The sequence below is a fragment of the Xyrauchen texanus genome, chromosome 27 (genome assembly GCF_025860055.1).
Source record: "Xyrauchen texanus isolate HMW12.3.18 chromosome 27, RBS_HiC_50CHRs, whole genome shotgun sequence".
Taxonomy (NCBI): Eukaryota; Metazoa; Chordata; class Actinopteri; order Cypriniformes; family Catostomidae; genus Xyrauchen; species Xyrauchen texanus.
In genome coordinates this window covers 28,474,349-28,499,662 of record NC_068302.1, presented here as the reverse complement: position 1 = coordinate 28,499,662, position 25,314 = coordinate 28,474,349, and the positions used below count along the sequence as shown (strand labels likewise).

Sequence of the window (25,314 nt, the reverse complement as noted above, 5' to 3'; positions counted from 1 at the left end):
GGAAGGCCTGCAATGAGAGTGTTACAGTAGTTCAGTCTAGAGATGACAAGTGACTGAACAAGCAGTTGTGTGGCATGTTCAGAGAGGAAGGGTCTTATCTTCCTGATATTGTAGAGTGTAAATCTACATGATTTTGCTGTCTTTGAGATGTGGTCTGTGAAATTTAGCTCATCATCAATGGTTACCCCTAGTTACACATACTGTATGGCAGGTAGAAAGCCTCATTGTGGACCTTCTGAGTTTTGTGAGTACTACAGCAAAGACCCAGATGGGCTAGTGTGCACCTGACAGTTTTTCTCATTTGTTAAGACAAGCTTAATGAAACTGGGATCCACTTGATCTCCATCATCACCTTATTAGCACAGCAGAAGACTTCTCTTGCAAATGTCTTAACACTTTTTCATTTGTTTCACACATTCTTCACACCCTTTGTCAAAACAGTTAACACAGATCTCATTGAAAGACCCCAAACTCTATTGGATTAACTGTGTTGAACAAAAGGAAAACATCTATTCACAGCTGCTAGAAAGTACTTGCATAATTATGAATCTCTAATAGACCTGTGTGAAACTCGTTTGCACTCGTTTTGCAATCATCCATCTATAAAAGATGTCACCTCTGTCTTGCTATTTGCAAGCATGGATCAAAGAGGCCAAAGGCACAGAAGGAGAGTAAGAGGCCATGGCAGAGTGGCCTGAGGAAGAGGTGCATGTGTGGTGGAGGAGCCACAGCATGAGGAGAAAATAGAGCTCAAGTTTCAAATGAAATTCAGGCAACAATTATTGACCAAGTCATCAATCATGGCTTGTCCTTTAGAGAGGCTGGACAAAGCGTCCAGCCCACTGGGAGTCACAGTACTTTGGCATCTATTGTCAGGCTTTTTCGGAATGAGAACAGGTAAGTCACAAATGTTACTGTAAACCACTGTATATATCAGCTTTATTGATATTTCTTGCCCTGTTGGCAGAACAAACTGTGTCTACTGTAATTCAGATGTTTCATCAATCCCATTTATGTGACTGTGATTATGTCAATTTTGACATGTTTTTGCTTTTACTTCATAGAATCGACACAATACCACACACTGGTGGCATAGGAAAGATCTTTAGTGTTGAACAGGAGGCTGCCATTGTAGATATGATCATGGCAAACAATGTGATCAGACTGAGTGAAATCCAGGCAGCAGTAATTGCAGATCAGGGAGCATTTAGAAATATCAACAATTTGGCAACTATTGAGAGTCCTTAAACTAAATCATGTAAGAATGAAGCAGCTGTACAGAGTTCCATTCAAAAGAAACACTGACATTGTGAAGGAGGCAAGATCCAGTATTTGCATGTACAAATGTGTTATTGAAATGCCTTGTTATACCATACAGTTACATGAAACTGGAATAATTTGCTTTATACATTTTTTTGTTCTTTTTTTTTTTGTGCATAAATTTGTTTGAAGCTGTAGGGGCACATCACAAATTCCTTTATGTAGTACCTTCAACCTCTGTAAAGTGGGGAGAAAGGGAGGAACATCATTGTGCAGAGGGCCACTGTTACAGTGCCAGGTCAAAGGGGCACCAATATCACCATGTGTGCTGCCATCTCCAATGATGGTGTCCTTTGCCACATACTAACTATCGGCTCATACAATACAGAACGCCTAATCACATTTCTTGATACACTGAATGAAAGACTGGTTCCACCCAAGGAGAGAGGGTTGGTGAGGCCTGGCATGACACTGTATGTCATAATTTGTGACAATGTTGCCTTCCACCACTCTCGCCTTCGTTAATGAATGGTTTGCAGCACAGCACTCTCCTTTTTTGAACCCAATTGAGGAGTTCTTCTCTGCTTGGAGATGGAAGGTGTATGATCACCGACCATATGAGCAGATGTCCTTCCTGGAGGCAATGAATGCTAGTTGCCTGGCAATAGGTGCAGAAGACTGTCAGGGATGGATACACCATGCAAGGAGGTATTTCCCTCAGTGCATTGCAAGGGAAAACATCCAATGCGATGTTGATGAGGACCTGTGGCATAATTGTCAGGAACGAATGGACTAAATGTGAAGTTCTGAGTATTTCAACTCTTTATTTTGTTTTTATATATTTCCATTCATATGTTTCCTTTGGTTACTTTTTTGACAGTATTCAGCATTTCTGAGATTGAAAAGTATAATATATTTCATATTGATAGCTGTATTTTGTTGTCCATTGTGTAACGATTGATTGAAAGAATATATTAATTTGACCACAAGTTGTGGTGTTTGATGGAAATATTTGCTTTTGTTGCATGTTTTTAATGTTTTGTGAGTGTTGGAGCATTTTGCAAACAAAATTAGTCATTTTGGCCAGTGAACTTCAGTTTTAGCCTGTGTGTTAACTGTTTAGCAAATGTGATGTCAGAGTGAACAAATGTGTTTAAGCAATCGAGAAAAACTGTAAGAAAGCCTTGCATGCGATCGGCTGACACACCGATCAAGACTGGTGTGTTTGACAGCTTGAAGGACAATATGTTCAGAGAATATGTGCGTCACACCTGGAACTTGGAGGTAAGCCATTGTGCAGAAGTTTCATATCAGAAGGAATTTAAAAAAGGCATTGTTGAATTCTTGATTCTGATCACATTCAGTGATCACAAACATTTTCTAACCAAGGCACTGAAGGTTTATATGTTACCTTTCTTTAGGGTGAGGCAATGGAGCAAGCCATCATTAGCCAGGCCCCACAGCTAGAGAAACTCTTTGCCACCACAGAGCATGAGAAAATGCCTTGGTTCCACGGCAAGATCCCTCGGCAGGAAGGCGAGAGACGACTGTACTCTGGATCTCAGCCGGATGGAACGTTCCTGTGAGTGAAGAGCTTGATTAGTCATTAGACTTGATAGAATTAAAGTTTTCCCACTACAGTAGTGTGCAAGACTTAAGGTCATGTTAACTAATGGGCAGGCAGAGGCAAAACAGATGATCAATTTTTCATGTAGCAAAGATTTACATTTACATTTATGCATTTGGCAGACGCTTTTATCCAAAGCGACTTACAGAGCCCTTATTACAGGGACAATCCCCCCGGAGCAACCTGGAGTTAAGTGCCTTGCTCAAGGACACAGTGGTGGTGGCTGTGGGGATCGAACTCCAAAGATGGAGTTGGTTCTTCTTATTGCAGAGGGGTGTTTTGGTTAAAAGCAATTCACTATCAATGCTGTATTGGGTAAAATCAATGCAATATGGAGGGCTACGATGATTAAATGTGTCATGAAAAAACTGTATTGGATATAGTTTTGCCTTAGTAACTAATCTGCATTGCCTCAAAAAACTTCCTATGCCTGCAAAAATTTAAACAAATTGACAAAATGCAAAAATTCAGATATCTGGATTGGTCAAGATGGCCTATTTACTAATCTATTTATCACTATCATACTTAATCATATATAAGACAATCAGCAAGCATGTAGATGAGCAAGAATCTGACCTCTGATCTATTATTTAATCTGTTTTCCAGAGTCTGAGAGAGAGAAGATTTTGGCACCTACGCTCTGTCAATGACATACGGAAAAACAGTATACCATTATCAGATCTTGCACGACAAATCAGGGAAATATGCAATGCCTGAGGGAACAAAATTTGACCCTCTTTGGCAGGTGTGTTCTACCCATCAAAGTGTATGTCACCTCATATTGCCTTTACATGAAATGGGTGAAAAGTTTTAAATGGTAAAAACATAATTTTGTTCACAGGAATGTCGCTAGAACAGAACAGCTTTAAAAAAATACATTAACATTGATCTACTTTATTAATTATATTTGGTTACTTTAACACAATTTTTTTACTGTTTACTGTTTACTGTTTTGGTTCAGTTGTTATAAAGCACCTATTGCATATATGTTTAAAATGTACAGTATATTTTGCGCAAAATCTAATGCAACATAACGTAAAAAAATTAAGCAGCACCTTGCACATAAAGTTGTTTGTGAAAATCAAGACAATGATAATAATTTATTAATGATTATAATTTAATAATGCAAAAAGAATAAAACATTGCCAAATACAAAGGCAGCAGACGTTTTTGTGTTTTAAAATTTAATTTGTACAGTAGAATAACTATAGTTCTCAATTAAGATCTGCAGAACTAGATGGAAATTTCCAAAAATAGAGCAATGACGAAATATTAAATAGTAATGTATAACCATGACAAAAGTTATCTTATAATCAAAGATTTCTATGTGATCACATAACCTACTAAATATTTTGTGATTTTATCATTGTTCTTGTTTTAATAATTATATATCTTTTTTGGAAGGCAGCTGATTGAGTGCCCTGATTGAGGCGTGTGTCAACCAAAAAAATGCACCAATGGGAAAGAACTTCCTGTGATTCAAAGCAGGGTTTATATATATATATATATATATATATATATATATATATATATATATATATATATATATATATATATGTGTGTGTGTGTGTGTGTGTGTGTGTGTGTGTGTGTGTGTGTGTGTGTGTTTCTACCTGTAAACTACTATTTAACTGTGTATAAGTAATGGGAGTATTGAATGAATAGCCTCAGAGCTTTGAAGAGACTTAAGGGGATAGTTCATGAATAATCATTTATTCACCCTCATGTCATCACAGATGTGTATGACTTTCTTTCTTCTGCTGAACTCAAACAAAGAACTGTATGTCCATACAATGCAAGTGAATGGGTACCAAATTTCTGAAGGTCAAAAAAACTATAATAATCCATATGTTTCCAGTTAAATCTGTCTTCAGAAGTGATATGAATTGTGTGTTGAGAAACAGATCAATATTTAAATCCGTATTTTAGTCAATCCCCAATTTCACTTTCACATTCTTTTCCTTTAGTTTGTGGAAATTTGTATTCTTTGTGCATATTGCCACCAACAGGGCAGTAAGGATAATTTATAGTAAAAAATGACTCAACCACACCTATCATATCACTTCTAAAGATATAAATTTAACCACTGGACACTTATGAAGAACTTTTAAGCTACCCTTATGTGGTTTTTGGAGCTTCAAATTTTTGTTTCCCATTCATCTGCATTGTGCAGATCTGAGATATTCTTCTAAAAATCTTAATTTGTGTACAGCAGAAGAAAGAAAGTCATACACATCTACGATAGAATCAGGGTGAGTAAATTATGAGAATTTTCACTTTCCCTTAAAGGCAGTTTGTGTGAGACAAATTTGTTGAGATTAATACTTTTCTTCCTCTTTTTATTTTACTTTAAGTCATCGCAAATGGTCCGGTAAGTATGGCTGACAAATGTCACCTATGAAGCCAAATTTTGAACATATCTAATAATAGTATTGTGCTTGTTGTTAATCAATGGGGGGGTTGTATGTGCGTTTCAGAGGAGGCCTAATGGATACACACCGCCCCCTATGGGTAAGTTTATAATGGTACAACTTATGAATGTCAGAGGGATAAAATCTTGTCCAGAAACTTATGTCAACTTGAAATATGATTTTTTCAAAAGCAGTCCAAGTTTTTGAAAAGGGCTTTCTTATTGATAAAGTTCCCGGCTAATACCACCAGCTAAACTCTCAAGCGTATTCACAAAAAGCAACTTTGTTAAATAACTAAAAACAGCAAGAAGGTGTATTCAAAATGGACAGGTGAGCCCATTAGGGGAAAAGAACAAGAAATGTATTAAATCTTCAGTATTATAATAAATCACCTGGATGGATTAAACTACTTCATTTAAGCATAATAGCTAATTTAGCATAATTTGCTACAAGATTTCATAATATCTACTTGCACAATTCAGTTTACATTTGAACTGGATTCAAACACCGGTTTCTCCTGAGTAGCAAACAGATAGATGTGGCCATTAAAGTGCTGAAGAATGAGAATGAGAAATCAGTAAAAGACTAAATATTGCGAGATACCCATATTATGCATCAGCTCAGTGATCCATTCATCGTGCGCATGATTGGACTCTGTGAGGTTGAAGCACTCATGTTGGTCATAGAGATGGCCCCTGCTGACCCGCTGAACAATTTCCTCTCCAGCAAGAAATTACCTTATTATATTATATTATATTATATTATATTATATTATATTATATTATATTATATTATATTATATTTTATACTTCTTTTCCTGTCAAAATGCATTTATTTCCATTTTAGGAAAGAAAGCAAAACAATATGTAACAATATAATGGTTTATTAACATTTTCCAAACAAAGTCTTCCACAGTATAAAGATAGAAATTAACTAAAATACCACCAATTCAAGTAACATTGAACATTTCCCAAAGTGGGAGGTTGACTAATTAAAAGAACTAGTCCCACCATAGTTTGCATATTCATTGCAATGGGACATCAACGCCAGTGTAAAGCGCCGCTTTGAACTCCACATGAACAGCCCATGCAGAGAAAAACGCCTCATTCTGCATTTTGGTGATAGTTCTGATTAAATTTTTTTTATTGATTTATATAGATAACAAAGAAAAGCAAAACATATATACACAGAATCAACATTTAACTCCCACTATTACCCAACCCAACCCCACCCTGATCCTCAACAAACATCCCTGTGGTCACAAATATGTATACGCACAAAAAACTAAACAAAATATAATATATATATATAATAATCACACACATTTAAAACTATGCTTCTCTCTCCACTGCTCCTCCCCGAGAGCCCCCCAAAAATGCCAAATAGTTGCTGTATTTCCCATTAAACGAATCCCAGATCCCCAGCCTTCTACATGACACCTCCTCGAAAGCCGCCACCCTCCCGATCTCTGTGCACCACTCTCGAAACGAGGACGATCCAGCCAACTTCCATCCCTTTAAAACAATCTGTCTGCCAATCATAACACTGGTCAGAACCCAATTATTTATGTGTTTATCCCCTATATTGATGACCGCCCCATCGCCTAAAATACAGAGTCTGGGGTCAAAATGAAATTTGAGGGTCCAAAACGTCACACATAACACTCTGAACCTTCAACCAAAATTCTTGGATCTCAACACAACACCAAAAAACATGCGTTGTGTCCCCCGTCTTCTGATTGGCATTGCCAGCAGGTGAGTGTGTATTTAAGACCAAGCCTATACAATCTAGAGGGGGTCCAACAAAATTGATATAAAATCTTGAATTGCATAAGGTGCACCCTTGCATCTCTAGATGCAGACTTGATGTTTTTTAGAATCCTAGCCCACACTCCCTCCAATACCAAGTTTAAATATTTCTCCCATAATCTCTTGATAGAATTTAAAGCTCCATCCCCCAGACTCTGAATTAGCTGGGAGTAATACACTGATGCCTCATGACCTTTTTCAACAGCAGTAATCACCACTCCCAGATTATATGCCACTTTAGGGGGGTGTATGCTACTCCCAAAAATAGTACAAGCAGGTGGCGCAGCTGTAAATACCTAAAGAACTGAGATCTGAGAATCCCAAAACGTTGAACAACATTTTCAAAGGATCTCAACACTCCACTCTCATATAGGTCACTGAGAGTATTAACCTCCTTCACAATGGAATGTGACCAGCAGAAAGGGGACTTATTTATACATAATTTTGGGTTCAGCCATATGCTTGAGCCAACATTTAAATAAATAAACAATTTTGTCCATACAGAGTGCAAATGCGAGAAAACGGGGTGTAACTAAACTTCTCCGATTAGTTTGATAGGCTTTGCAATGGTGAAATAGGGGCAAGAACTTCCTGTTCAATACAGAACCTGGTTCTGCATAACCAGGGAGTTATGCAGAACCGAATGCATAATAAAACCAAATCTTGGGGAGGCCTATCCCACCTTTGTCAATCGGCCTATGCAATTTACTGAAATATAATCTGGGATGTTTACCATTCCAAATGAAATCTTTGCTATGCTATCAAATTGCTTGAAATAAATGTTAATAACATTAACCTTCCCAATCATAGATAAATGGAATGAAGCCCACCTGCCCACATCGCTCGAAAACCTTTTTATTAATGGGTCAAAATGAACAAAAAAAAAATCACTCTAATTTCCTGGGAATAAAATACCCAAGTACTTAATGCCCTGTTTGGGTCAATGGAAGGTGCCCAGCTAAGAAGCAGTTACTGAGCAGTATGCTGTCAGAGCCAAAGCTTCGGATTTAGACTAATTAACTCTGTATCCTGAGAATTTAGAAAAGGAATTCATAACTCAGTGGAGGCAAGGCATAGATCTAGTTGGGTTGGAGACGAATAATAAAATATCATCTGCGTATAGCAAAAGCTTATGCGCCACACCTCCCACCACCACCCCTGGAAAATCTTCCTCTTGTTTTATCGTGGCTGTTGATGGTTCCAGTGCAAGACAAACACAATAATGGGGAGAGAGGGCAACCCTGCCAAGTGCCTCTATCCAGCGTAAAATAATCTGAAAGTAATCCATTGGTTTGTACCGCCGCTACCGGGTGTCTCTAAAGTAACTTAATCCATCCAATAAAAGTATTCCTGAACCCTTACATTTCCAAAATCTTAAAAAGATAATCCCATTCTACCATATCAAACGCCTTTTCGGCATCTTATTCGCCACGGACCACATGATATTGATGAAACTCCTAATGTTATCAGAAGAGCTATGGCCCCGAATAAACCCCACCTGATCTATATGTATAAGAGATGTCATAACCTTACTTAATCGGTTAGCCAAAATTTTGGACAATATTTTAACGTCTAGCTGGATCAGGGAAATTGGATGGTAACTTTTACACTCACTTGGATCTTTGTCCTTTTTAAGAATCAGACTGATCCAGGCTTGCTCTGCATGGTTGGTGGACGCCTTCCTTTCTTTAATGATTCCATATAAACTTCTAGAAAAAGTGGAGCCAATTCTGTAGCATAAGATCTAAAAAAAACTCTGCAACAAATCTATCTGGCCCTGGAGACTTGTCTGTAGGCAAGGCCTTAATTACCTTGCCAAGCTCCTCCAAGGTTATCTTGGAGGAGATGATTCGCTGATGTTTTTCCTCTTTTGTAAGTCGCTTTGGATAAAAGCATCTGCCAAATGAATAAATAATAAATATTATCTCAGAATCAGAGATTTTTTTGGCTCAGTCATCAGTTTAGGGAGTTCTAATGTTTCCACAAATTTTCTAATATCCTCATCAGTAGACAAAGACGTGGAAATGTAGAGATCAAGATAAAATACTTTAAAAGCATTATTAATATCAATGTCCACGGTAAATATTTCACCACCAGCTGATTTCACTGAGGAAATGGTAGAAAAAGACTCTCTCTGTTTTATATATCTAGCCAGAAGTTTTTCTGCCTTGTCCCTCAACTCAAAGTATGACTGTATTGCCCTGAATAACCAAATCTCCACCTTCTGCGACATAATGGTGTTATATCTGTATTTCAATCAGGTCAATTCTCTGAGGCCATCGATGACATTCGACACATCAACTCTGCCTCTGCACTTTTAATATTCCCTTCCAACTCCACGAGTTCTCTTGGTGAATGAGGCATACTATATGATCCAGATTTTTGCCCTAATATCAAAGGTCTTACTAGAAAAAAGAAATTATGATCCAACGTGAAAAATTTGTAGAAATAGCATTTTAACTTAGCGTAAAGCTGACAATTTTCACAAGGTTTATTTCTATTTCTTACTTCAAACTTATTTATCTGTCTGCTCGTATGAATGTAACGCATCATAAGAAAGTGTTTCACTACTGCTCAAATGCACTTTGCATCACATCATTTATATGTGTACATTTTCCATCTGACTATTTATGAAATTAAACAAATGACAATAAAATACAAAGTTATTTCTTCAGTAATCAAAATACTTTTTGAATGTAAATGAATTCTAAATGCCAATTATTTAAATTGTAACTATAGTGGAATACAGCTACTTATCACTTGTATTTTAAATACGTAATCCTGTTACATGTATTTTGTTACTCCCCAACCCTGCATTTGTATAGTAAATGCTTACTTATCAGTGTAATGACTCCCCTGCTCTTACTTGAGCCAGCACTAAATAAAACATGTCCACAACATATCATCCCAAATTTTCAGCTTCCTGCAGGGAAAGATGCATTTCCTGAAGAAACACTATATCATATTTCTTACACTTAAGAATAGAAATAACCTTCCTTCTTTTTATGGGGTGCCCCAACCCATTCACATTCCATGTGGAGAGAGAGACAATTCGCTCATATTAACATCTGACATTTTGACATATGAGAAAAATAGCTTGTGTCAAAAACAAAATTATAATGACCACATTCCACCATTAGTGCAACAATCAAACCCTGAACTTCCCCCAAAACCAAACAAACAGAAAAAAGAAAAATGTGTGTATGACAGCGCCAACTGGCATCCATCCCTCTAAACTCAAACAGTCCATTTACGCCTACGAGAACCCCCGCGACAACTTTGCCGTCGGATTGCTCAGAGATAACAGAGTTACACAACAACACAACAAAAGATAATCTATAAAACAAACTCCAGACAATAGGCAGATTAATCACAAAGAACATGTATATTCATCTACATAACTGTCCCGAAGGTGTGTTATTCCAAAAAACTCCAGCCGCTAGGTGGAACCAGCACAAAAAAGGCGCTCAGTTTCCTCGGACAGTCAAATGAATGTTCAGTGAGCCGGCCCATTCGGCTGCTAATCACTCCAATGTCTTGCAAGAAATACTCCACAAAACAAACTATAGCCAATAGGAGGCATAAATCATCCACAAAACAGTCCCGGAGGAGCGTTACTCCACAAAATAAGTCCAGCCGCTAGGCAGAACCAGCACAAAAAGAAACAAAAAAGGCACTCAGTTTCCTCGAACAGTCAAGGGAATGTTCAGTGAGTCGGTCCATTCGGCTACCACGTTAGTACCACCAAATAACTTCTCCATTGACGTTATGAAGGACATCGCTTGCTAGGGACATGTGAATGTTTTACGGCCATCCTTGGCATCTATTCTCAATTTGGCCACGAACATCAGTGCAAAAGTGACCTTCCGTTGATGTTAGAGTTTCTTGCATTCCTTGAATCGAACACATTTCTCTCGTGTAGTCTGGAAACAAGAAAATGCTGTGGTTCTGCCAAAAAAAGCCTTCCGTTACTCCTTGCTTCACGTAACACCAGATGTTTATCAGATGATCTCAGAAATTTGGCCAGAATTGATTGGGGCCTGTCTCCCTCAGCAGATTGCTGAGCCAGAACCTTGTGAGCTCACCCGATTTCCAGTTTATGGCCTGTTATGTGAAGCAGATTCAGAAAGAGCCCTTCCAGGAATTTCATCATATCCTGTCCCTCTTCAGCTTCAGGAATTCTGACGTTTCGGACATTATTCTGCTGGCTACGGTTCTCCAAGTCCTCCAACTTCTAACAGACATGCTCCAAACCCACCTTGGTCGCTAGCAGATTAGCAGCTAATTCCCTCTCTGATTACTCCAGATTATCTATCCATTTCTCGACATCCCCTACTCTTGTAACCACCTCAGAGAACTTCATCTCCATGGCAGTGATCGATCAACATATTACAGCAAGATCCTCCAATTCAGCAATGACCTTTGTAATTGCAGACAAGTTAAAAAAATGTCGCAGAATTTCCCTAATTTCTCCGACCTGATTGGCTCCCTGGCTCTGGGTTTTCTCATGGGTATCAGCTTGAGCACGTAAGTGTTTTTTAATTTCTCCAGAACCCAAGGATTTTGAATTCTTTCACATATTGTCCTCCTAGAACAGTTATGGAACTGAGTGTATCGAATTTCTTGGGTTTCTGACATTAATTGTGTTAAAACTAGCAAAGTGAAAGTGCACAGAGTGATGCAGTGCTAACCAAAAATGGCTGTGCAAAAAAAAGTTGAATACTGTGGTGGATGAGGGTACGAGCCCCGCTTTCAGGAGCTCAAGCAGTTCATCACTGCTGATTTCAGAAGCTCAAGCAGGTTGACACCGCTGAGTTCACTGATGCGGATGTGACTGGATTTGTCGGCCGGCAGGGGAGCTTTGCGATTGAGATCAATGGACAACTAGTCTTCTCAAAGCTAGAAACCAGTGGCTTCCCCATGAGGAGGATATTATGGATGCTATCCAAAGAGTCTATAATGGCCAGCCGGTGGTGAAGATCACCAAGAGCCAGCCTCCTTGTGTCATCCTCTAACAACTTATAACCCTTCACTTTTGGCTTAATTTAATATTCCTGAACATGATATGTTATCATAAAAATGCAAGATTTAGACTCAATAAGCAAATTATCTAAATGTCTAAAGAGAGAGGTCTGGTGCAGGATCTGTAAATGTTGCCTCCTCTATGCTCCTTCTATCTGGTTGCTGGACATAAATGATTATCGTAACTAAAGTTGGTTATTATGTATGAGGCCTGCAATCCATGCAGCCTTAAAGCAGGATGAGAAAGATGGGGTAAGGTAAGGAGGAAGCCAATAGTGAGGTTAATATCTGTATCGTGAGTTCCTGTCAATATTATTCTGTTTATTTGTTGCCTTTTCATGTTTGGGGTTTGTAATAAAGAATAAATGCAAAATGTATAATGATAATGCTAATATGCTAAAAACAGTTGCTGTAAGAAGGGAATGTTCAGATCACCTACAGTAAATATGCAGAGGTCTTTGTGGAGGTGTCACATTTTTACTGGAACTTTATGTCCACCATCCACATTTCAGCATGAAGAGATCTCATCTAATAAAAAAAAGAGCATAAAAAAAAATAGCAAAGTACACAGAGCTTGCCGTGTGTATTGTGAAGTGTGTGTTAGTGTAATGACAATAAATGTAATGAATGTTAACAAAGGTTCCACCCTTCCAAGAAGTATTTATACTGGTCTAACGGTAAATGCGTTAATCGCAAAGAAAAATTAACACATTAATTCTGACAACTCTTATTATATTTTTTTTAGAAATATTTGTAATCAGATTTAATACCTTGTTCTGATAAAAAAAAATCTCACTGTAATTAATAAAATGCATCTGTTAATTTACTCCTCTCAGGGACCAGATTACTATGGAAAACATAGTGATGTTGATGTATCAGGTCTCCATGGGGATGAAGTATTTAGATAGGAGGAACTTTGTGCACATAGACTTGGCTGCCCGTAATGTACATTTGGTCAACCAGCAATATGCCAAGATCAGTGAATTTGGCTTCTCCGAAGCGCTGGGTGCAGATGACAACTATTTCAAGGTAGGGCTACTATCAGGTGTACTAAATTAAAAACACAGGATTTTTTAGAATGAGTTAGTGGAGTTAGAAAATACAGTACTGTTAAATGGAACCTAGGCCAGAATGTGGTCTTGGAGCCTTATCTATATTGTCCCTCTATGCTTATATTGTACTGGGAATATATTAACTACTGTAAGAGGCAAAGTTTCTGTTCCTGTTTCTGGCTAGTCACATGACCATCACTGATCCCATAACACTAGTTAGATGCTAGTTATTAATCCTTATGTGGTGTACCTTGAAAACTGTTCATTCTGAGTGAGATTTTTTATGTTTAGGTTTGCGCAGCTCGGAAATGGCCTGTAAAGCGGTACGCACCAGAGTACATCCATTTTCACAAGTTCTCCAGATGTTTGGAGCTGTGGCATTATGGGAGGCTTTCTCATATGGAGGAAAGCCTTATAAAGTAAGCATTCATGATGTGACATTGTGGTAAACCTATTTACAGCTAACTCAAATGATTAGCTCATAGGACACTCAATCAACACTGACATATCAAATAATTTTTTCCCCCTGTGCAGGAAATGAAGGGCCCTGAAGTGATGAGTTTCATCAAAAGTGGTAGTCGTCTGGATTGCCCACTTGGATGCCCTGAGGCCATGTATGAATTGATGAAAGACTGCTGGACATTCAAGTAAGCTTATGTGCAAGCTTATGTACATATTCTAAATAATAACTTCTGACTGAAATCTGATTCTTGCTATCTGCAGGCATGAAGATCGGGCAGGCTTTGTAAAAGTAGAGGAGATTATGAGAACTTTCTATTACTCAATTGCCAAAAAAGATCCCTAATTACATGAAAACAGAGAATGAAAAGACCCCAAAGTGATCAAAGAGGCAAACTGTTCTCTGTCTCTTTGATTTGATTTGATTATGGTGGGAGTGAAACCTTTGCAAGGACAAAATGAACAACAGTTTTGAACTTATTTGTATTAAGTTACTTTAATATTACATATTTCAGTTAAAATTGTTTTATTATTTGCTGGCTACTAGCAGTGTTCAGAATACTATCTGTGCCATATGATTTACCATGTAAACGAAAGCAAAACCTCTGCCTCCAACAGTATATCAGGTACAGCATTACAGTTATCAGCTGACTGATGGCACACTTGTATCTTCTTTCCCATCCATTAATCTTTTAAAAATGAAAGGAGGTAGCATTAACTTAAAGGAATAGTCTAGGTTCAATACAAGTTAAGCTCAATCAACAACATTTGTGGCATATTATAAAAAAAACTAAAATAACTTTGACTCGGCCTTCTGGACCAACGTCGAAACATGATCAAGGGGGACTAACCCAAGCAAAATCATCAAGGAGGAGCACCCCCTGGTCTAAAAAAGAGATAAAGAGTTGTGGTATACCAGAAACTTCTGATATCCACTACCTGGTCCGATGAAGAGACAATCACTTGTCCACCCTAAAAATCAAAAGGCCCCCCAAAGATTGCACCTTAGTTCCGGCCCTGCTCGTCCCTCCTTTTCTTAAAAAAACAAAAAGCACTTACAATGTGGGCCAATCCATAAATGTAAAAATACTCACTGTTTCAAAAGTATAGCCACAAGGCATCAACAAAATGTGCGTTAATATGATTTTAGTGTGATAATATCACTTAATAAACTTTTCTGTTATAAAAAAAAAATATCAATTTAATTTGATATTTTCATTGCCATGACAATGTAATATCAACAAACCCTAAAGTGACTAATAATGATGAATTAAACAACTTTACAGCTTAAATAATACATGAGTTTTAGCAGAAGAGTTAATCCATGTGCAACTGGCCCCATTCACTTCTGTTGTAAGTGCCTCAATGTAACGTCGATTTTTGCCTTTTTTTTCAAGAAAAAGAGGGACAAGTCTAAATAGTTTTTTATTATGCCACAAATGCTGTCGATTGAGCTCAACTTGTATTAAACCTTGAATATTCCTTCTTGTTGATTGTGTGGGATTATCCATTTTCTATTTTTCTTTTTTATGAAAATATGTTCTAAAATGTGTCTAAATTAATACTATGATGTTCCTGAACCTTTAAAACTTGGTACATGCAACAAAACTAATAAGCAAATACATATTTTGATCCAAAGTCAACAGATCTCTTATGAATACTATACACAGGTGTAAATAAAAAGTCCTGAAGTAAAGTTTCACTATATCAAATCAGTATTTACTTTAGTTTATTGAACAGAGTAACAGAATTATAATCTTGACATTTACATTTTTTGGATTACAAAAAGTACTCAAATGTAGGCTATCTATCCCCACTTCCTTGATGTTCAATGGCAGACTTAAGAGCTTCCACTGAACTGATGTTTCACTAGAGGAAGTGTACTTTGCTCAGCAGGGAGGGGCTTGTGGTTTCTTTAGAAAGTGTAGACTTAATAATTGCTACAATTCGAGGGCCACGTTCCTTTTATGTCTGTAACAATTGCAAATACAATGTAACTACAAAAACAACAATCGTTATTGAAGAATCAACGATATCGAACGTGGGGTAAAAAGGCGGTTTATATCAAAGCGGAACCAGAAAGGCTCTCGCTCGGTAAGTTTGTTTCAAGTTCTTCACTGTGCACTAAGAAAATATGTCGTCATTAGCACCGTTATTTTGTACATTTTAGGTATATTTATCGCAAATGGGCAGAGGTTATTTTATTATCCCACTAATACGTTTACTTGTAGGTTAAATACATGTTATTATCAGTCCTGCTCACGCCATTACAAACGACATCGTCATACGGAATTGGCGTTTACAATTGAGCATCTCGCGCAACAAGTTTGATTCGCTTTTGTTATGTGTTACTGGCATCCATTCGTTTGGAGACATGGAAACATTTAGTTAAGTTTTAGCATTTCATTTACACATTTTTAATATATAGATATGATATTAATGAATGTATTGCGTAGAATACCCCCTACTCAGACCAGTATGATGCCACCCATGGTGCCCAACAGGAAATAACTCAATAATTTCCCTAATATTATAAATATAAAGTCTGTTTTAACCTGTACAATGGTGCAAACTGGCATTTCATTTTCATGGAGTTCATTCATATTGTATGTACAGTTGTTTGTTCAAATGGACTATTTTTGTTGGTAAAACTTTATTTACAGTAGTAAACTACATTGGTTAACATGCACTAACAATGAACAGTACTTTAACAGAATGTATTAATCTTGTTTAGTGGTAATTTCAACATGTTCTAATTGCTTTTTAAAATGAAAAGTTGAATACATAAACATGAGTTAATGCATTATGTACAATGAACAATGTTGGCTATTTTTCTGAATTAACATTGACTAAGATGAACAAATGCTATATTTATTGTTCATTGTTAGTTAATGATACCTAATGTGTTTGCTAATGTTAACAAATTGAACATTATTGTAAAGTGTTACATTTGTGATACTTGACTGTGTAATTTTCTCATTTGAATTGATCCTTGAGCTTGTAAGTGTAAGAATGTGAGTTTCAGAGCCTGTATTCACAAGAATGTTTATAAGAATGCTAATCCAAAGATATAAGGTTATTTCAGTGCCAAAGCAGACAGAAAATCTCAGGCACTCTTTTTATGTTTTGTCTACCCTCGGGCTGAAAATGGGTGGATTCTGGAATATGAGGAGACAAAGTTTGACCTTTTTTGTTTTCTCTCCCTTTCTCTATTTGTCTCATTCAGCATCCATCCAGCCTCAGAGTGCAATCAGAGATACTAAAAGCCTCTACATCAAATATTGTCCCTATATAACCTATAATTCCAATTACATTTTGGTAACAATAAACAAAAACGTATAAAACAACAATCCTTCCACCCGGCAACCATGTCCCTGGCCCTAAAGCAAGTCTTCAACAAGGACAGGACATTCCGGCCCAAGCGCAAGTTTGAGCCCGGAACACAGCGCTTTGAGCTACACAAAAAAGCACAGGCGTCCCTTAATTCAGGCCTGGACCTGAAGCAGGCAGTGCAACTGCCGCATGGTGAAGACCTGAATGACTGGGTGGCTGTTCACGTGGTGGACTTCTTTAACCGCATCAACCTCATCTACGGCACCATCAGTGATTCCTGTACAGACCAGACCTGCCCCGTTATGTCCGGTGGGCCCAAGTATGAGTACCGCTGGCAGGACGAACACAAGTACAAGAAACCTACTGCTCTCCCTGCGCCCAAATACATGAGCCTACTAATGGACTGGATTGAGGTGCAGATCAACAATGAACAGATCTTCCCCACTAATGTCGGTAAGGATGAACAAATTAATCAGACCAGGGTGCTTTTTAGTTTAATCAAGTTCATTTCTGAATGATTTCTTATTGATAATTTTCTTCAAATCCAGCCTGAAGTTCACATACATTGTTGATTTTATATTAATGTGGGTGAGTTACTAACAGTAAATCATAGTGAATCTACAGAAAGTTTGATATTATTGGTTTGATACAAGTTAATCTTAATCGACAGCATTTGTGGCATTATGTTGATTACCACAAAAATTAATTTTGTGTTGTCCCTCCTTTTAAAAAAGGAAACATCTGGGTTCCAGGGAGGCACTTACAATGGAAGTGTGAATGGGGCCAATCCGTAAACATTAAAATACTCAACTTTTCAAAAGTATAGCCACAAGACATAAACAATATGTGTGATAACATAATTTGAACGTGATAAAATCGCTTACTAACCTTTTCTGTGGAAAGTTATAGCCGATTTTACAACTACGTTGCCATGACAATGTAATGTCAACAAACCCTAAAATGACTGTAAAACTGACGGCTTAAAGAACTTTACAGTTCAAATAATACATGAGTTTTAATAGAAGAATAAATATAAGTTCTTTAATGAAATTATAATCTTCATATTTCTGCCTTTTTAAACCCTCCAAAAACAGGCCCCATTTACTTCCATTGTTAGTGCCTCATTGTAACAGACGAGTCTAAATAATTTTGTGGTAATCAATTCAACATTATGCCACAAATGCTGTCCATTGATCTTAACTTGTATTGAACCCGGAATATTCCTTTAATTCAAAGTTCATTCTTCCTGCCCCATGTTCAAGTTGCTATCTCTTTTTTTTTGTCCTCCAAACCTAAATGTATTTAGGTCATTAGTATGCCTTAGGAAACAGACATTTGATAACGCATCTAGTATAGCATTGATGTCTAAATGGCCATCACTTAGGCCAACATAAATAAAGTAACTTGTTAACTATTTGATGTAAAATCTCAAATCACTGAAAGCCTCTGTATTCAATTGCAGGAGTCCTGTTGTTTAAGTAGTCTAAACTTCCCAGCTTCTACTGGCTTTGTCTCATTATCCCCCAACCTGCCATCTGACGGCTGTGTTGCCTTTCAAATTGGGTCATGTAATTTACAGTGGGATATAAATAGACCAGGCATGTGTATGGGACTAATTCTTAGAATACAACAATACAAGTCAGTTGCAGAATCTGCCATGTATAAGGAGATGCTTGTCTGCAATCAGGCACAATGTTAATAAATGCCATTGCAGAAATATGAGTCTGCGGTGTGTAATGTGTCACAGAACATGTCCCAGAGAAGTGTTCGGATGCTCAGTTTAGAGAATAGATATGAAATTGTATTGTGAAGAGAGTTACAATGAGTCAGAGTTCTCAATTTCCTGTTTCCTCTTATGATATTAGTAGGCTCACATAATGTAACCTAGTTCTATCTTTAATCTAATAATAACACCTTTGATGCTGTTTCAGTATGTAAAACCTGACAGGAATGAGAATCACAGTGAAAACTCACTAACTCTCATAAACATACTTCAATAATATTATTGCACTAATACATATGCATTTAATGTGTATTACCACACTATATGTCATTTAAACTTCTCAGCAAGCCAAAATAATTTTGATCTTGTTGCACTTTGACACACAATAGTCCTACAGTCTGGCAGCTTAACTTCATGTTGTCCTATTTTTAGGTACGCCATTCCCCAAGACCTTCATGCAAGTAGCGAAGAAGATCTTATCTCGTTTGTTCCGTGTTTTTGTCCATGTCTACATCCACCACTTTGACCGTGTGAGCCAGATGGGAGCTGAAGCCCACGTGAACACCTGTTACAAACATTTCTATTACTTTGTTACTGAATTGAACCTCATAGACCACAAAGAACTGGAGCCTCTGGTAAGCATGTGTGTTTTAGAGAGGAATTGAGAAATTTGCATCTACTCTATTCATTTGGCTTTGTCTCCTTTAGGAAATGTCATTGGAAAATTACAACAAAATGAGATTGCCAGCAGCAAATATTTATATTTAAATGCTGTATTTATATATAAATCTGTCTGGTTGTGTGTAGACTGTCTTCCCATAACCTGTACACAGTGGTGTTGATTTGTCTTGAGCTCTGTACAGGCAAGGGCATAGACCCCCCCGGAATCTGTGCCCTTGCTTGTACAGCGCAAAAATCCAGCAACAATGAATGACAGATAAGGAAACAAACACAAATGCATCATCTCATGATTAGTTGCTAACAAGCCCATTTTATAATGGCTTCCCTAATTGGTAGGGCCACACAAGGACAGGTTGAGTCAGCGGGTTTGATATTTCAGCCTCTATCATTTTCTCAGAGGGAGTTAATGAGCATCTGAGCTCATAAGGGGGAAAAAAACTATGGTTCATCGAGGCAGTAGATAATTCTCTCAGTAGTCACAGTTGAATTGATGCCATGGGATCAGGTGTCTCCAGCAGGTCCTGTTACTGACAACAGGAGCTTGGTGGCTATTTGCATAGTGTGTTGTCAAGGTTTTTATATTTTCATTGTTGGTCAAAATAGGGAACACGATCTTTGTCTATTTCAAATTGCCATCACCACATATTTAAATTAAGAAATACAAAAGAAAGCAAAATTGTGTGAGGGGGTGGGGGGTTAGTTGTTTTGAAGTTTGTGGCTTTGTATGATCCCTTATACTGATGCAGTGTTTATTTCTCCAAACAGAAAGAGATGACATCTCGGATGTGCCACTGAAAAAAAAAAAGAGCGGACCCTCACATTCCACACAGATCAGAAGAACCACCCAAATTAACAATTAAAAAGTGTATGAAACAGAAAGCTAACTTGCAAAGACTCTATTTTTATACACTTTTAAAGTACTGTTATCTATTTAGCGAGAGACATCTCTGTATTCTGATGTGTTAGGCATATGGAGAATATTTTTTATTAAAAATCAGTATTAACGATTATTTTTGTTTTTCCAAATCTGTTTCTGAATCATTCCTTTTTTTTCTTGTCATAATCTATAACATACAGATTATATTTGTGACTATTTATGTATGTGGTTGAGATATTAAAACCAATCTGTCTTGTCTGTGTATCTCATTGATCCTGTTCTTGTTTGTTGGTTATTGGTCATGTTCTTCAGAAGTCAGCGGGGGTTTCAGTTACATCTAGCACTGTATTCATTTTGACACACACAAAAAAATTCCTAGTAGGTTCTGATGAAACAGTATGACTTGATGTGCGGCGACTACTAGTTTTTAAAAAGATAGTTCACCCAAAATGAAAATTCTCTCATTATTTACTCACTTTCATGCCATGCCGGATGTGTATGACTTTCATTCTTCTGCAGAACACAAACATTTTTAGAAGAATATCTCAGAACTTTATGTCCTTTCAATGCAAGTGAATAGTGACCAAACCTTACAAGCTCCAAAATAAAGGCAACATAAAAGTAATCCATATATTCTGAAGCAATACAATCACTTTGGGTGAGAAACTGATCAATATTTCAATCCTTTTTACTATGAATCTCCACTTTTACTTTCAGAATGTGAAAGTAGAGATTTATGGTAAATAAAAGGACTTCAGAAACGGATATCTATCTGTTATTCACCCACACCTATCATATCTCTTCTGAAGACATGGATTTAACCACTGGAGTAATGTGGATTACTTTTATGCTGCTTTTATGTTCTTATTGGAGCTTGTAAGATCTGATCACCATTCACTTGCATTGACTGGACCAACAGAGCTGAAATATTCATTATATGAAAAAAAAAAAATAATTGTGTTCAGCAGAAGATACAAACACATCTGGGATGGCATGAGGTTGAGTACAGGGAGAATTTTCATTTTGATGTGAACTATCCTTTAGATTCAGCTGGTCTACCTTGGTATATAATGTATTTTATGTTGCTTAAATGAAAGACAATTTTAAAGTTTTCCCCAACAGACTGTATTTTCTGGTTTTGCTTTTAATCTTAGATCATCTCCACAGTTAAATAAACAAATTGAGGTTAAAGGTTGAGAGCTTTTTAGTCTGCTGATTCATCTAGTTTGTCTCTGTCCACTAGATGACGACAAAGGCACAAATCAGACAAGTCAAACCCGGATGATGAAATCTTGCATTACAGTGGGATGTTGCGTCATGCAATAATAATAACTAATCTGAGCAAATTTACAGATATTTGTAAAACTAGGTCTGCCGTGTGGTTATACAACGGCTTTTAATAGTTGAAAAAGCTATTTTATAACTGCTTTGCTTTAATTAGCAAACTTTTAATGGGTTTAAAGGGATATGTTTTTGTTCTGCTGAGTTACATGTTTGGCGGAAGTAATTATATAATTTGTCTCCAGTTCTTCACAGATAGATCAAGGGCGCTTCCCTTTAGACAAGTTGTTTTGAAGTTGTCAAATGTTAATCATGCTCCACCCTTAACATCAACATCACTTCTGTCGCATTGCCAGATTTTTCCAGAAGGTTCGGTTTTCAAATCAGTGGGCGTGTCTTAGTGTCATGCAACATTAGAGTTGAAAGCTGCAACAACAAGTTCATGCTGTTTTGTTTGATAAATTAATGCGTATGTTAAAGCTGTTTTCCAAAGTTAAGTTACAAACCAATAGAATGAACATTCCTTGAGTAGAATTAGATATAAGCCGATTCAACCTACTTTACGAAAGATGTGGCCTATATATTGTATCTAAGGTAGACTGAAGTGAATGTAAAAACTTGCCCTGACCTTAAATTTATGAAAAACACTATTGTCCTGAAAACACAGTTCAATCTTTTGGTCAAAATGTACCTACATTATATAGCTGATCTTTGAAAATTATATGTGGTTTGTGTTCAGTTGTTTATTCAACAGCTGTAACAAAAACATTTATGATATTGAGATTGTACATCAGAGGACAGAATTCATAAAACCAATCTACTTTAAGAAGGTTTTGAATTAGGTGTTTGAAACTAACATAAAAAAAACACTGCTTAAATTAAATAAAAAATAAAATCATCCAAAAAATGTGTGTAATTACAATTTTGATTTTAAGGAATATGCTGGGATCAATACAAGTTAAGCTCATTCGTCAGTATTTCTGGCATAATATTGATTCCCATCAGAATTTATTTTGATTAATCCCTCCTTTTCTTTAAAAGAAAAAGCAAAAAAAAAAATAAAAAGAAGCAAAAATATGTGTTCGAGTTTGAGGCACTTATAGTGGAAGTGAGTGGGGCCAATGTGTAAATGTTAAAAACATACTGTTTCAATGGTATAGCCGCAAGATATAAACAATCTGTGTTAACATGATTTTAGTGTTATAAAATAGCTTTTCCAATAGTCAATTTTACAACTTCAATGTCCATGACAATGTAACCCTATAAACCACTTCTATGATCACTTTTGACAGCTGAATTAATAGGCCTACACTATTATTATCAGAAGGATCAATGTATGTGCTTTTAAACATTTATAAGCTTCTAATTTCTGCCTTTAAATCCTCCATAAATGGGCCCCATTCAATTAATTTGGAAGTGCTTCAATGTACCCTCGATTTGTTCCTTTTTTGTAAAAGCAGTGGAGAGACCAGTCGAAATTCATTTTTGTGCTATCAGTTGAGCTTAACTTGTGTTGAACCCAGAATATTCCGTTAAAACCATTTAGTTGCTGAAAAAAAAGCCCTTGTGACATCTAGGGTTCTTACTGTAGGCCTATAACCAAATTTCGTTTTTTAATAACTGAAAAGTTAAATGTTAAATGCCTCAAAATAGTGGTGAACTGCTTTCAAGTTCAGGCCTGGTTGAGAAAAGGTAAATGACGCACTTTTAACTAAATACTAGTTGCTATTCTCTGCCCCTCTACATTCCAGCCGCACTTATAAACAGATCCGCACCACAGAAGGAGTTTTCTTTCACTTTCAACATCATTTGCAAACAAAAGCGTCTGGCCGTGTGTTACGTGGTTACGTGGTGATATATAAGAATTGCAATAACGATACTGTTGAGCTCTTTCGGAATGTCCCAGAAACAAGTGAAGGGAAATGACACGTCAGTAGGCGGAGCTTAGACCTCATGTTCCTAGAGTTTTGATACGTGCAGGACGAGATGAGAACACGCGCACGCGTAGTATCTTTCAAGCTGATTCAATGCAGGAAAGTGTTGCATACGATTGTGTCGTGGATGTCTTGGGCTTCACAAATGTTGTACTTTTTATCAGACTGCTAACCCAAATATCAAATTAATAATAATGATGATGATGAATTATATCTATGAACTCTGAATAATTTCATACAGTTTAATAATTTAAATTCAGTAGGCCTACACCATAAAATGTTTTGTCAGGTAACTTGAAATGTGCTTTATATGAAACTTTTTTGTTTTGTTTTAAAATTTACTTGGAACTGAATTTATCTGATTACATTAGGTTACACAAACAAAAAGGGGCACATTTTCACTTGCACATCTGACGCCCCAATAATCATTGTATGTGTGTGTGTGTGTGTGTGTATATATATATATATACTGATCAGCCACAACATTAAAACCAGGTCCCCCTTGTGCCCCAAAACAGCACCAACCTGCATCTCAGAATAGGATTCTGCGATGAAATTCTTCTCACCAAATTTGTACAGAGTGGTTATCTGAGACAGACTTTGTTAGTTCAAACCAGTCTGGCCAATTTCAAGATCTCTAATCAACTAGGCATTTCTGTCCACATAACTGCCCCTCACTGTATATATTTAAAGTGCCTTGCAAAAGTATTCAGACCCCTTACCAATTTTCTCATATTACTGAATTACAAATGGTGCAATTACATTTAATTCTGTTTGATATTTTATTTTAAAACACTGGAACTCAAAATCAATTATTGTTAGGTGACATTGGGTTTATGTTGGGAAATAAAAAAACGGAAATATCTTGCATAAGTATTCAACCTCAGTGCTGTGGAAGCAGCCAGGTTACACAGATGAAAGAAATTGCCCTAACAAGTACACAATTACTTTACCATCGGCATCCACCCGTGAATCATTAAAGTAGCAATCAAATTTTCTGGATAAAAACCCCATTGTTGAAGGATCATTGGTCAGGCTGTAAATCGGAAGGATAATGACCAAAGAGCATTCCAAAGAAGTTAAAGTAATAAAAATGCATACATTAGGGAAAGGGTACGAAATAATTTCCAAATGTTTGAATATCCCAGTGAGCACAATTAGATCAATAATAAGGAAGTAGTAGCTGCACCACACCATCCAGGCACTGCCAATAAAAGTCCATCTCTCAAAACTCAGCGCTCTAACAAAAGGAGATATTTGAGAGAAGCCACAGAGAGGCCAGCAATAACTTTGATAAAGCTACAGAGTTCAGTGGCTGGGAGTGGAGTAATGGTGTACCAGTCAACAATATCAAGAGCACTGCATAATGCTGGCCTGTATGGGAGGGCAAGAAAGAAGCCATTACTCAAAAAGTACCATCTGTAAAAAAAGTAGCATGTCTGGAGTTTCCCAGAAAGCATGTGAGTGACCCAGCTGCGATATGGGAGAAGGTTTTGTGGTCAGATGAGACCAAGAGCTTTTGGCCAAAACTCAAAGTGCTATGTGTGGTGCAGACCTAACACTTCCTATGCCTCAAGCCACACCATCCCTACAGTGAAGTATGGTAGTGGCAGCATCATGCTGTGGGATGCTTCTCATCTGCAGGGACTGGGCATCCTGTTAGAATTGAAGGAAGAATGGATGGAGCAAAATATATATCATATTTTCCACTAAAAAACTGAAGATTGGGAGGAAATTCACCTTTCAGCATGACAATGATCCCAAGCAAAAGGTCAAAGCAACTTTGGAGTGTCTCAAGAACAAAAAGATAAATGTCCTACAGTGGCCCAGTCAAAGTCCTGATTTC

General features: G+C 37.1%; 1 protein-coding gene and 1 pseudogene across 1 annotated transcript; both read left to right on the top strand.

Annotated features, from left to right (window-relative positions):
* Positions 1-177: 177 nt before the first annotated feature.
* LOC127620681 (tyrosine-protein kinase ZAP-70-like) lies at positions 178-14,022 on the top strand (annotated as a pseudogene).
* A 1,494-nt stretch (positions 14,023-15,516) lies between these two features.
* On the top strand, positions 15,517-21,424 carry LOC127620911 (MOB kinase activator 3A). Its single transcript, XM_052094256.1, has 4 exons — positions 15,517-15,733; positions 16,866-17,425; positions 19,128-19,330; positions 20,142-21,424. Exons 2-4 carry the CDS (start codon positions 17,008-17,010, stop codon positions 20,169-20,171), a joined length of 651 nt encoding a protein of 216 aa, XP_051950216.1. The 5' UTR covers positions 15,517-15,733; positions 16,866-17,007; the 3' UTR covers positions 20,172-21,424.
* Positions 21,425-25,314: the final 3,890 nt, after the last annotated feature.

Excerpts from the sequence above, each read along its gene's own strand:
- LOC127620911 (XM_052094256.1), top strand. The coding sequence starts at position 17,008 with ATGTCCCTGGCCCTAAAGCAAGTCTTCAACAAGGACAGGACATTCCGG. Across the intron at positions 17,426-19,127 it reads GATCTTCCCCACTAATGTCG|GTACGCCATTCCCCAAGACC; the intron begins GTAAGGATGAAC and ends TCCTATTTTTAG. Across the intron at positions 19,331-20,141 it reads ACAAAGAACTGGAGCCTCTG|AAAGAGATGACATCTCGGAT; the intron begins GTAAGCATGTGT and ends TTCTCCAAACAG.